At 43.0% G+C, this 14,135-nt stretch overlaps 1 protein-coding gene across 2 annotated transcripts in view; it reads left to right on the forward strand.

Annotated features, from left to right (window-relative positions):
• The window catches only part of LOC144768700 (zinc-binding protein A33-like), a 404,351-nt gene that overhangs the window by 260,258 nt on the left and 129,958 nt on the right, over window positions 1-14,135 (forward strand). Inside the window, exon 4 of one of the 2 annotated variants that reach the window (XM_078652562.1) lies at window positions 3,758-3,985. The exons of the other annotated variant lie outside the window; for it this stretch is intronic. Within the exon in view, the coding sequence (XP_078508688.1) occupies window positions 3,758-3,985 (228 nt within the window). The remainder of the gene's footprint in view (window positions 1-3,757; window positions 3,986-14,135) is intronic. 2 annotated transcript variants of the gene reach the window in all.

The raw sequence follows: 14,135 nt of genomic DNA on the forward strand, positions 1-14,135 counted from the left end.
ATCTAAAAGATCACAGTAGATACTGATTGTTTTTCAGTGTTCCACTCAAACTGAGCCTAACCCCCAAAAATGTACAAAATAAGAATGAGTTGGCATTAACAGAAATTGTTTGTTGGGTGCCTTATCAATACAATGCAGAGGACTTTTCTGTCCCAACAGACACGTGTCCATTTATTAGTCTCCTGTGGGATTTAATAACATAGAATTTAAATGTGCTCTAAAACTAATAGTGCTGCCCATTTTTTCATTGAGTGCTCTTCATTTGACTGGTTTGCAAGATCCACACATAGTTTACTTGCTATTGCAAAACTTCAAGTACCGAGTGGAACATAGGGACATTGTGATGTTAGCTCCGTCTTTTCATTTATCTACATATTGCTGGCTGATATCTACACTGTATTTTGCCACAACAAATGAAAATAACATCTGGAACATTTACTCGCGGTTTTGTTACCTTGGAGTGTGCAGGTATCTCTTGTATGCGTATCACACAAAAGAGGTTGTTTGATATCATTCACCCTTCAAAGCCAAACCTAGTCCAACCAAAAGATACAGCTGATCGTTTAATCTGTCAACACTGGAATAAATTATCCTATCCTTTGGTAACGGAAGACAACAATTTAGACGGAAAAGCCTCACCCACATCATTGTGGCATGCTTCATATTGGCTTGTTTGCCCCTTCATGGTAGGATAATACCACCATGGTGGTCACGACCTCTAGAAGAGGGAGCTCAAAATAAAATATTCTGGTAATCTGAGGCATTCAGATCAAACATTAAAACTACCATTGAGTATCCCCAAGGAAGTATTTTCTTTTCATGGGTACACCGGTCAGGGTTAATAAACTAATATAGCATGATATCAAGAGCTTATGTCTTTGTCATCCTTTAAAGATGCTATCTGCCAAACTGTTTCAGCCTCAGATAGCCCAAAATGGGTCGAGGGCCTTTGTCTGTGCAACACAGGTACCCTGAAAGCCTTACATCCTCATGCACACTTGCAGGTAATAACAGGTCTTACCTTGGATCTATCTTATCAATTATTTTCAGTTATGGATCTAAAAGCTCCGTAATGTATGAACTTAGAATCAAACTTCTATAGTGCATCTTTCTTATCCTACAGCTGGCTTAGTCTTTTTATCCCAAAGCTTATTTAATAAAAAAAAAAGGGTTTTTAATGGTGCTGAACTCATGCTACCAGACTGATAAAATATCACACATGGCAAAAGCAGTGAGCATGCACGGATCGTGCATCTACTTATCATATTGAGGGGTTTGAGACCAATAGTCTCACCGGAGGGAGACAAATCCTGTAGTGACACATCTAAACACATTAAGATGGAATTTCCATTATCTGTTGTACACGGTCATTGTTGTGCATTTTCATGTACATTAAGAATTCAGCAAAGGGAACTGGTAACAGAGCTTTTCCATGGAATGTCTATCTACAAGTCAATCTCAAATGGGATGGCTGCCTCCTATGCCTATTAATTCAGAATATATTTTATTTATTATCCTAAGAATTTTCAGGACCAGTATCATTGTCCGGACAATTTTTGGGTCTACATTCCGATTATGCCATACACGTTTACATTTCGTGTTTAGGTAATCTTCTTCAGGTGTCTTTTTTTTCCATAGATGCCAATTCCCAAAGGATCCCCTGTTCAGGAGCATGTTCGCATTGTGAGATCAACACCAATGCTATTGTTTCCATTTTAATTTAATCCTGTGATAAAAGTGCACATATGCCCATTCTTGTCAAGGTTTATATGTCTCGGTATCAGGCATGTTGGGCTGCGCGAGCCCTATCATTGGTGGCAGCTGAAATGTACCATAATCGAAATCTTTTATTTTGGTAACTCATTCTACAACAGGGTTCCCCAAAGTCTGTCCTGGCGGGCCGAATCTATGCTAGATTTCAAGATAGCTACATTTATTTAAATTGGGATGAGCTAAAAATCTAGCATGGATCCGGCCCTCCGGGACAGACTTTGGAAAACCCTGTTTTACAACTGTACAATCTTGTGCTTTTTGCTACGTCTGGGTGTCTCTGACGTATGAGAAGCAAATGTTATCCATGATAGTGGGTAAGTGTGCTATTATCACATCCCTTATGGAAACACCATGGGCATAACCGGTTTTTATTTCACATTTCAATGTAATACTTGACGCCCACCAACATTCCCATAGCTCAGAGCAGATGACATTGGAGTAGTTTACAATCCATAATCAGGATGCTGTCCTCTTAAAATGCAGCCAACCCACCACACCTTATTTGAAGGCACAGATCCTATCCAGCCACCTATCTGACTGCCAGTGAACATTTTTTTGTGTATGCGGACATTCCAGTTTGAACCCCCATTTGCATGCCACATGTAAACACGCTCGATCACCTCAAATCTGTGGGACTCCTAGGAAATGTAATCCCTCACGCCTCAACTAGCTTTAAGATAACTTACGAGCCAGGTACTACAGGCAGCATCTTAATTTGAGTGTCCTGTCCAACACTCCTGCTTCTTATGGTTATATCCTCTTATCTCTCACATCCCTATAACATTGTATAAGGTGGGGGATCAGCAGGAGGAGTGTACCTTCCTTTTAGTAAAACAAATGGCAGATTCTCTCTTTAAAAAAATGTTTTTTGAGGAGTAGGGGCCTCAGGATACACTTGTTACTGATCTCACTGACTGGATTTTTCCCGTTCAGGGATTACAATATCGGCTTAAGCATCAAACCCCACACAAATAACAGGTCCACTCTTCTTTGCTAAGCAAGTTCTACGTTGGAAACTGCCATTTAAACTTTGTCCCACCTGGGCCTATCGGATCCCCTCATTCAATTCCTGTGAGTTTATTCTCATTCTATAGACCCATCTCTGCTCAAATTTCAACAGGATATTTGCAACATCATTAGTCCAGGATTCAGTTTTTCCAAGATAAACTCGCTGAAATGGTCTTCCTGATTACCTTGTTCCAGGAAATGCCTCATTTTTTCAACTGTTTTTCTTCATCTGAACCTACTTGGTGTTCATTAATGTGTATTCTTACTTTTCTCGTGGTCATTCCTATATATTTAAGCCCACATTTGCAGATCACAATGTAGACCACATTACTTGTATTGCAGTTATTATGATGTGTGATGATCCAAAGGGTTAGTAAGCCTGAGTCAATTATCTGGTTTCTTCTTGAGAAAACACACATTACATTTGCCACATGGCTAATGTCCTGTAACCGCAAGCATATCCCATAGGGCTTGTCTTAGTCTTGGTATTGTTTTTTATTTTTGTTTTTTTAGGTCTCGTATGTCCCACTAAATCCTTTATGCTTCTACCACTTTTGAAGGAAAACTTAGACTGGGCAAGCTTTAGTGGTCCTGAATTCATGAACCAATTGTGTTTTTTTTATTTTTGTTTTATTATGATTAACTTCTTGATGTTAGAAAATGAGCTGCAAGCGGTTAAAATAGATTACCCCCTCCCCCATGTTCCCAGATTCTAGTCTGTAGTTATGGGTACTGGTCCGTGCTCTTCTCTGCCCTTTTTATAATTTTCTCGGGGTATCTCTTGGATGCAATTTGTATCTATAGTTTGCTACACCCTTTCTTTTAAGGTCCAGTGTACAGGCATGTATCTCATGAAAAGTATATAGAACTTCCTGCATGGAGAAGGTGCCCAATTAGGACTGGAAAAGAAATGGACTGATGCTTCATTTTTTGATGTTTTCTGATGAGCACTGGCTAAATATGCTTTTACTTCTAGTATGACACCAACTCTAAAACCAGCATCTCCTCCATGTACGGCAAGCTTCGTAGGGGGCTGGAGCATCTGGAAGTAAAGATGCATGATGAAATTTGTGCCCAAGAGACTGCTCAGTTTGGGATACAGGAGAGTGTAAAAGATGTGAAGGAACACTGTTTGCGGATCCAGGAGACCATAAGTGCTGCACAGAGTATGCTGAATGAGCAAGATCCCCTTACATTCCTCAAGGTAAGCAACAGATCTATGTTCATTGTTAATAATCTTGTTTGCTTGAATATTGACTCTATTGATCAAAGTAAATAGCAAAGCAAAATGTGTTTAAGGATTTTGGATCCAGCTCTTTGTTGGAAGGGACTAAACTCCTTTAAGCTTCTGCCATACCATGAGTGGCATTTCAGATTCTGTGCTTCATAGTCCATGCAAGCTAACATATAAAATGTATACGGTTGTTGTGATTTTTACCCTCCATCCCATTAGATTGATTACCAGGTAAACTTAAATGGGATCCATATGTATTTATGCAGTTCATACATTGCAGTTCTTGAAGTACCACAGCCATCTGCTTAAGTTGGCACTAACTCCAGCTCTTAAAATGGATGTAGTTATTAGTTGTGCTAGCCTAGATGGCCCCAACCCCCTTCTGCTGGTCCTCTGTGAAGCCCATCCTTACAACCATTGTTTCTACGATTAAAGGCTAGTAATGCCTGCATATTTTTGTTTGTGCAGCTCAGGGACTACAGTGGTTCATGGCGGTGCAGTTTCTGGAGCGCTTTTTGCAGTTTTGAGGTAGTTTCTGTTGAAGTCTTACACCAGTCTTTTCAGCATAGCTCTACTGATGTTATCAGAAAGGTGGAGTTAGCTTCAAGAAAGCACAGCTGAGCCCTAAACCACTCCCATAGCTGGTTTTAGCTGCTGCTCAGTTTTCGTTTGTTGTAACTTTCAGTTAGCTTCGCCTATGTCTCGAATTTAAACTGGGTTTGATTTCAATAGTTAATTAGCTAAAATGGAAGGAAAAAATTTTCATTTTGAGAATGTGTAAACAAACCTCTCATCCACCAGTAAAATCAAAAATGGTAGATTCTAATGAGCCCTTGTTATCCACCATAAATGAAGAATTACAGGCTGTTTAAATGCAGATACTGTGTCAGAAGTTACAAATATCTGCAATGACATGGCTAGTCTTTCTCTGAAAGTGTCTGACAGTATAATTGATATTCAAGATAATAAATCAAAAATAAACATGTACGCTCATAGCCGCATCAGTGTACCAATGAGTAATCTACCATTGTATTTAGAAAATCGTAGTCAACAGTATAACCTGTGCATCTTTAACTTGCCGGAAGAGGTCGACGGCAACAACCGCAGACAGTATTTTGAAAAATGATTGCCTGGTCTTCTGCATTTAAAGTTTCCGGGGAAATTTGAAATTGCCAAGGCACACCGAATTCCCTCATCATAATCCATGTCATGACTAACTGCGACAAATGTTTTTTAAACCTTTGCACTACAATCATTCAGTGATTAGGAAAGCAGCAAGAGATCCAATCTTTAATGGTGAATTGTAATAAAATTTACATCTATCAAGACTTTGCTACGTAAACTGTAAAAATGTGCAAATAATTGAGAGTTTAGACCACAACTAAAAGGTTTTGGTTTTAAATATGGACTTTTTGACCTATCTACTATGAGAATCTGGAAAGATGGTATCTTCAGGTCATTTCAACGCCCGGAAGATCTTAGTGTGTGGTGGAAAGTAGGATCTGCTTCTTATAGTTACCCCCACTTTTTCCTTGATGTTACACTGTTTTTGACTAGTCTGACTGGGATCCTGCTAATTGGGACCCCAGTCTATCTGCTTTCTCCCTAAAATCTTATGCCATGTACTTAGGTACACTCCAGATTGAATACTGGGGTGCCCTTGTCAGTCCCTAGTATATGGTACCCATGTACCCAGGGCATAGGTAACCCAGAAGCCTCACATGGGCTGAAGCATGCTTTATGCCACCCATGAGAGGCAATGCAAAATGGAACTACAGGCCTGCCATTGTAGCCTTTGTAAGATTGTGCATGCACCACTTACTTTAGGTGTAGGTTTACTATCTATAAGTCACTACACTTAAAACCTATAAGTCACCCCTATAGCAGGCCTTGACAATTCCTGAACTTGTAAGAAATGACAGGAGTGTGAACCATAAACCACATCGGGATTGGGGTAGAACGATAGGTAAAAAAACAGTATCCCAACAGGTATTGTTTTAAAGACAATTATGCATGTATGTTGAAAACATTACCGCAAGAGAAATAAGGACTCTTGATTACAATTTTAAATATTATGATTGTTATTCATCAATTATTTAAACAAACAATAGTAGGGAGGGAGGAAAACAGTTAAAGCAGCACTGTTATAGGATGAAGAATCAAAAACAACCCAAATTTTCACTTGGTGATGAAAATGTGCAAGTGACATAGGTGGCCCGCAAGTGACAAGGTGGACAGCGTGAGGGGTGCAAGGTGAATAATAGTGAAGATTATATACAGTGACTGAGAACATATGACTCAAGAATGATCTAAATTGTAAGATTGAATTGGTATTAATTTTGCAGTGAGTCATAAGAGAGTAGTGCCATGTTTTGCGCTGTTTAGTCGACGGTGTTCCGATCCTCTTGAGTTGGGATCGTCTTCAAGAGAGGGCTGTTCAATTTAGCGGGTGCTATGTAGGTTGGTGGTATGCACATAAAGATGGTGCTTGTGTTTCAGGTTGGAGACCAAAGTAATCCAAACGTGTATTAAGTCGGGAGTATAACTTAAATAGTCAGCGGTGAGGCAAACACCCTTGCGGGACGTCCGGTCCCAGTCTCTAGGCGTCCGGCAGGGGATCGTAGATCCTGAAAGTTAACAGTCATCAGCGGCAGATCAGGTATTCCGTATTCGTTCAGCCCGACCCCCGGATTGACTCCACTGCTGGCCGATGATTCATTCAGGACCGGCCATTTTTGAACAAATACGGAATACCTGATCTGCCGCTGATGCCTGTTAACTTTCAGGATCTACGGTACCCCCGCTGGATGCCCAGAGACTGGGACCGCTGACTATTTAAATTATACTCCCGACTTAATGCACGTTTGGATTACTTTCGTCTCCAACCTGACACACAAGCACCATCTTTATGTGCAAACCACCGACCTACACAGCACCCACTAAATTGAACAGCCCTGTCCTGAAGACGATCACAATTCAAGAGGATCAAAACGCCGTCGACTAAACAGCGCAAAACATGGCACTACTCTCTTATGACTCACTGCAAAATTAATACCAATTCACTCGTATAATTTAGATCATTCTTGAGTCATATGTTCCCATTCACTGTATATAATCTTCACTATTTTTCACCTTGCGCCGCTCACGCTGTCCACCTTGTCACTTGCGTCACCACCTATGTCACTTGCACATTTTTAGCACCAAGTGCAAATTTGGGTTGTTTTTGATTCATCCTAGAACAGTGCTGCTTTCACTGTTTGCTTCCCTCCCTACTATTGTTTGTTTAAATAATTGATGAATAACAATCATAATATCTAAAATTGTAATCAAGTCTCCTTATTTCTCTTGCGGTAATGTTTTCAACATACATGCATTATTGTCTTTAAAACAATACCTGTTGGGATACTGTTTGTTTTACCTATTGACAATCCTGAAGGCAGGGTGCTGGGTTTTACATGAAAGGGTGCCCCTGCATAAGCAGAGCACACCTGGAGCCTTCAGAGACCATTCTCCCGGGTTGTTGGTGACACAGCCAGACATATAGGTAGAGGTGCATTATATGCTTGTTTAAAATGCTTTCTCAAACCGCTGCAACAAACCATGTCATGTTTGGTATCAAACGACTTGGAATCATACCTCCAAACTCGTAACCTGTGTGGGAGGTTGTAGTATCCTGATGTTATTGATTGCCTCTCCCATGTTTCCCTTGAGGATGTTTAAGTTTTCTTACAGGGGTTAGCTGCACTTCACATGGCCCCTACACAGGGGTGGAACCCTTTCACAGGGTAACGATTCCCTTGCATGAGGGTTGGCCCTACGTGGGGTACGTTTTGGGATTTTCTCCCTTACATACATTTTGTAAACTCACTTTGAGGTTGATTGTTTTTTTTTCTCATGCACACGTTTGTTTTTTAAGTCTCACTTTACGCCTTATTTACGTTTGTACCCTTACGCGAGGGTGGTCTCTTTGACTTGTTGCAGGGGTGGGGTCCCTGCGTGCCTAAGACGCTTTGCGCTGCACAAGTTTGTTGCAGGGGTGGTCCCCTTGCACTGCATGGGGTTTTTTGTTGCAGGGTTTTCAACCTGTCTTGACTTCTCACATCGGAGAGCTGTCATGCTCTCTTCACAGGTTGTCCCTTAGTTACTAGTGGGGGCAGGACATTGGGTGTAGTCCATTTTATCCTCAATTCATAATGATTTTACATTGGGTGTCCCTTATTTGAGTTTGAGGCAGAACATTGGGTTTATGTCCCTCTGTCCACATTTATGTACACATTTTCCCCTGTTTTGTGTGGGGCAGGACTTTGGGTACAAGTCCCTTCTGTCCACATTGACATTACTCCTTACATGGAGATATTACATTTCTACTCCAACTCATTTTTTTCATTAGAGGACGGAGATGGGTAGTATTGTGTATCCGTATTTTTCTTTTGGCGTCTGTTCCATTCCCTCTCGTGATGTGTTTTTCGCCATCCCTGGGACTGGGCTTTAGATTCATCTTTGTTAGTTCTTTTCCCCTTGTGATGTTGTTTTTTCCTCATCCCTGGGTTGTGAACTATTTATTCTTGCTGTATTTTGATGTGTATAGTTGTATGCTGTTTTTATCTCTTATGCTTTGTTTACGTTACATCCATCTTCTGTTCATTACGGAAGAGGTATGTAGTATCCTGATTGCCTCTCCCATGTTTCCCTGTCTGGTCAGCCTGTGTGAATGTTCTGAATGGAATGTTGGTGTGTGGGCTATGAGTGGAATGCTTGGGTGACTGAATAAGAGATGACCGTTGATGGATGGGGCTGAGCAGCTAGCAGGCTGCTGCCGTGGGGTTAGTTATGACTTACACCTGGACTTCTTTACCTGCTTATCTAATACCTGAATAAGCCTACATTGACTTCATCACTTCAGTGTGGTCTCCTGATTACTACAGTGGTATTATTCCACACCTCAGAAGCAAGCTCCGTGGGTCCCGGCCTTCCTGGTACCAGCCTTCTCGACCCGGACAGCACAAAATGGTTGCTGCCGACCAGAGACACATTTCTGCCCTCCTGCTGCTGAGTCAAGCTCGAGCAGAGGAAGGCAGCATAATAGGCATCCTGTCACAGGGAGGTGTGACCACCTCCCAGACAGGTTTTAGTGTATTTGGGCTGGGTGGCTGCACTTCCAAAGTACCTTAAAGTCTGCACAAGGGGCATATTGGGTGTCCCTGGGCATAGTCTAGTTCAAACCAGTGCTGGGAGCCGTTGCCTCCTGCTCTGGCATGAAACTGAACAAAGGACATGGGAGTAACCTCCCCACTGTCCTGACCATCCCCATGAAGGGTCCCCTGAATCTGTCCATCCATCTCCCGTGGGTACTTAAGGGTTTACCTGGCTGTAGGACCCTAGATTCGATGGACAAGAAACCACTGACCTTCCACCATCTGGACACAGTGGAACTTGAGTGTGCCAGACTTCATCTCCCTCTATCCAAAGCATGGTCTGTGCCTGTGTACCGCACAGGCTCCGTGCAGGACCAGTGGAGCATCAAGGACAACTGAAGAATCTCAATTGGAGTGAAGGAGACTCTCCCCTGCATTCACAGGCACTGTAACGCTATTGACCGGTCTGCTGATCCTGAGCTCCTGCGGACTCCGAAGGCTCCAACAACACAGGAGGTAGGATCCTCTAGGTAGAGCTGCCCTCTCACCGAGTTTGAGGCCCCTATCCCTCGTGGGGACCACATAACCCGAACAACTTTGCACCTCATACTTTTGCAAGTGCATATGCTTGTTTGTGTTCCCCAACTTCGTCCGTTGGGCTGTCGATAGCCCCCACCTCTGCACACTTTTTGTACAAAGGACTCCAACCTCCTTGCGCCCTGTGCCCTGCAAGCTGTGACTTTGTGAAACTGCGACAGGTTCCCCTCACGACTCCTGTGCCTTCGGCCTGTAGGTCCTTTTGAGGGACAGCACTGCTTTACTTGGGCTCCCCTGGTTGCTCCAGGCCTGCCCTGACTCCCCTGGTCCTTGCTGGGCCAGACCATAACCTAATTTGACCTTCTTCGTGGGTTGCCGTTTTCAAGGCTTGTTGGTTCTCCCGCCCGACACCAACCCTCTTAGCACTCAATATACTTCAAGGGACAGCTCATATCCGGCTCCTGGTTGGCCTTGACGTCTCCTGTTCCCTGCAGCTGTAGAGTCAAGGTCCCATCACAACTGAAGCACCCGACAGCATTAGGCATTAGTCTACTGAGCCCCTGGTCACTCCTGAGTGACCCAAACTCTGCCCCCTCTGCTTTAAAGTTCCTTCCTTCAAGAATCCGCTTGCGTGTTCCACCGGACACTTTGAAGATTCCCATTGAAAACTACAGCGGTTTCTGATGCCACTTTAGCCCTATGCTCCCGGCTTCCCTGGGGATAGGTAACTCTGGTACTTTGGTATAGACGGGTGGGGTGACTCTCCAACCTTCTAGGTTTCAAAGGGTTTCCTCGCAATCCAATGGGAAGGGTCCTTGAACAGTAAAACTACAACCCCCTACTCTCCCATTGAATTGTATGTAGCACGTGGTTGTGTTTTCACACTGCACCCGTCCTCTGTGGGGTCCCCACTTACTCTCCTTGGGTGGTTTCTTAGTGTTCTAGCGATTCTAGAACCTCTAGATAATGTCTTGACTCGAGTTGTGATTCTTATACCACTATTTTAGTATATGGTTTGGTCTCCCCCTGGAGCCCACTGTGTATTAGTGCTACTTAAGATTGTTTCTTTGCTACGATATTGTGTGCTTTGTGTTTATCTGCGTGTAGCAGATACTGTGAGGTGTTCAAAGTGTGTTATAATAATAAATACATATTTTTATAACTACTGTGTGGTTCTCCTTTCATTTAACCAACACAATAAGGGTGCATTCTGGTAAAACAAGCTGCATAGCATTCCTTTAAGACGAAGCCTGAAGGCTGCTCTCCACAGCTACCACTTTGATAGCTTTCTAAGGGTATCTTTGAACTCTTAAATCACAATAAGGGTTGTTTGGACTGGTGCAAGGTGCCCACTTTAATTAGTGGACATCATATAGCAGGCCAACTTCTCAGTGTGTTTGGGTTTTTTCTTTTTAAGATCAACATTTTCCACTTTCCATGGAAATAAATGTACCTAATATTTGTTTCCTCTGCTATGTTTTCCTTAGAACTTGCTTTTCTCATTAAGTTTCACTTTGAGGGCATTGTCGGGGCAGTTTATTCTTGCTTATGCGTGTGCGTGATTCATAAGTAATATTTGTTTCTATGTGGTCTTGTTTGTCCTTTTCTTTCATTTTACTCCTCATTTATTTTTAGATCTACTCTTTATTCTTCTGCACTTTGATTTTCCTTTTCTTTCCTCTTTTGTTTCCTTTTTGATTATGGATAATGTTGATAATTAAATTGTTTCTTTAAAAGAACTGTTTAACACATCCTGTTAAGCACATTAAAGTTTTGGATTACTTAGCAATATATAAAGTGGACAGTTGTGTACTCCAGGAGATACATATTGATACAGTTTTAGCCTACATGAAGAAAACGTGGGTTGGTAATGTTTCTTTTCCTGAAGTTAACAAAAAAATTGTGTTGCAATTCTTTATGCAAAAAGATTGCATCTTCAGATAATGAATTAATGTTCTGATGCAGTTGGTCGTTATATTATAGTCCAAATTTAAATCGATAATACAGTTCTTCACCTGATTAATCTTGACTTGATTTAAGCTTGATTAATGTATATGGTCCGACAATCGATGACCCTATGTTTGGTTCCTTTACCTCTGAGGCGCTAAAATTAGGTAATGTTTTTACTTATCATTGGTGGTGACTTTAACCTCCTATGTAACCCTTTTAGATAGAACATTGCAACTGTCTGTAATAGCTTTATTCGGTTTACAGAAACCATAAAAGCAATTGTTAAAATCAGAATATAAAATACATTTGACCAGCAAAAATATGTGCAAATAATTGCAAAAAGTCAGAACTAAAGTGTCGAAGTGCTTCATTTAAATATTTAAACAATCGTTCCACAGTCTCCGCATGATTTGAAAGTATACTACAAGTAGGCATCATCTACTCTTACTTGCTATCCACTGCTTAGCTACTAAAGAGCTGATCTATAGCATAAAATTGCACATTCTACAGTAGTTATATTCCTACCGAGGCATCTCTGACCCGGCTAGATCATACGGTACCAACTGATAATTCATCCAGGAGTATAAAATTCAGATTAGGCTGGCCAAAGCTAAGTTTCTTTAGGCCACATTGGCTAAAGCAGGTAACAAGTCGCAAACCTTGTTTAAATTGGTTAAAAATCTCTCTAATCCAGCCTGCGCTACATCTACCATTCCGGCCTCTCAGGATCTATGCGACTCATTAGCCTCGGCTTTTGAGGAAAAAATCAATACCATCTTGAATGGATTCGCTGCCCCCAATCTAATTAGCCCTTCTGATCCTTGCTCCTTGGAACTGGCCAGTGGAGCAGCTCGGGAGGTGACTGTGGAGGAAGCAGTACAGCCTCGGCTGGCCTGCTTTCCTATTCATTCCCTGGAGGAATTTTGTCTGTTGGCAAATGGTGTGTCATCTGGCTCTCCGTTGGACCCCTTGCCACACAAGTTCTGGAAGGTGTTCCAGGCAGAGCTTTTTCCACCGCTCCATTCCATCTGCTGCCAGTCTGACTACGGCCATGGTCCCGGATAGCTGGAAACTAGCAGTGATTACCCCACTGCTAAAAAAGGTCACCTTGGAGCCTTCAGTCCCGACCAATTATAGGCCTATTTCACTTCTGCCTTTCTCAGTAAAAATCCTAGAGAAATTGGTCACCAGGGTCCTCTCCAGCTTTCTTGAATCTAACGACCTTTTGGACACGGCTCAATTTGGCTTTAGGCCGGCCCACGGTACGGAGTCTGCCTTGGTGGCCGTTTTGGACGACCTGCGTTCGCGTGTCGACATGGGGGGAGCAGCGTTCTTGGTGCTGCTTGACATGTCGGCCGCGTTCGACATGGTTGACCATGCGGTTTTACTCGGCAGGCTCCGGGAGTCCGGGGTGACCGGCTTAGCCTTGGGCTGGTTGGCATCATACCTCTGTAACAGGCGGCAATCTGTGGCTATGCCGCCTTTTCGATCAGCGGTAAAAGATGTAAAACTGGGAGTGCCTCAGGGCTCTGCAATCAGCCCGATCCTCTTTAACTTATATCTTCGCCCTCTAATAAGTTTGTTTAAGTCATACGGCATGTCCGTCATCAATTATGCCGATGACACTCAACTTATTTTTTCCATCGAGGGCAGAGATGCAGTCTCCCTGGAATCTTTTCACCAATGCATGGCTGCAGCCACGGATTGGTTGCGTCAGAACTCGTTACAGTTTAATGGGGCAAAGACTGAAGTTCTTTATTGCTCGGCAGATCGAACGCCTCGTCCTTTGCCTGAAGGGCTCTGGCCTGCTTCTACCTTAGGCATTGTTGCAGCAGCAGACTCTGTCCGTAACTTAGGTGTCCTGCTCGGGCCTAGTCTCCAGCTGGATGCCTTCGTTAACAAAACCACGGCGACTTGCATGCTGCTGTTACGTATGCTGCGGAAGATCCTCCCGCTACTTCCTCACTCAGCAAGGACTGAAGCGGTGCGTAGTATCATCCCCAGTAGGTTAGACTACTGTAACGCACTGCTTCTGGGGGCCCCCAGCACCCTAGTCATGAAGTTACAGCGGGTACAGAATATGGCAGCTAAATTGCCTCTCTCGCGGCCATGGTCTGCTTCATCCTCTCTTGCTCTCTCGGATTTACACTGGCTACCGGTTCAAAAACGGATTTGTTTCAAATCTGCTTGCTTGATTTTTAGAGCCTTGCATGGCTGGGTCCAGTGGTGCTGCGAGATCTTTTTTCCTGGTACTCTGCTGCCAGACTTTTGAGATCCTCTTCGGCTTTCTTGGTGACAGTACCCAAGATAAAAAGGGTGAGGATGGGCGGCCGCTCATTCAGGTTTACAGCCGCCAAGCTTTGGAATTCCCTACCGCTGGCCCTAAGGTGTAAGCAGGATCTCCCGTCTTTTAAAAAGGATCTCAAAACCTATCTTTTTCCGAGGGCAGTGTAATTGACATCTGTGGAAATGTTTGTGGTCAAAGCGCCAGGATACCC

This window comes from Lissotriton helveticus, chromosome 7 (assembly GCF_964261635.1).
Source record: "Lissotriton helveticus chromosome 7, aLisHel1.1, whole genome shotgun sequence".
Classification (NCBI taxonomy): Eukaryota; Metazoa; Chordata; class Amphibia; order Caudata; family Salamandridae; genus Lissotriton; species Lissotriton helveticus.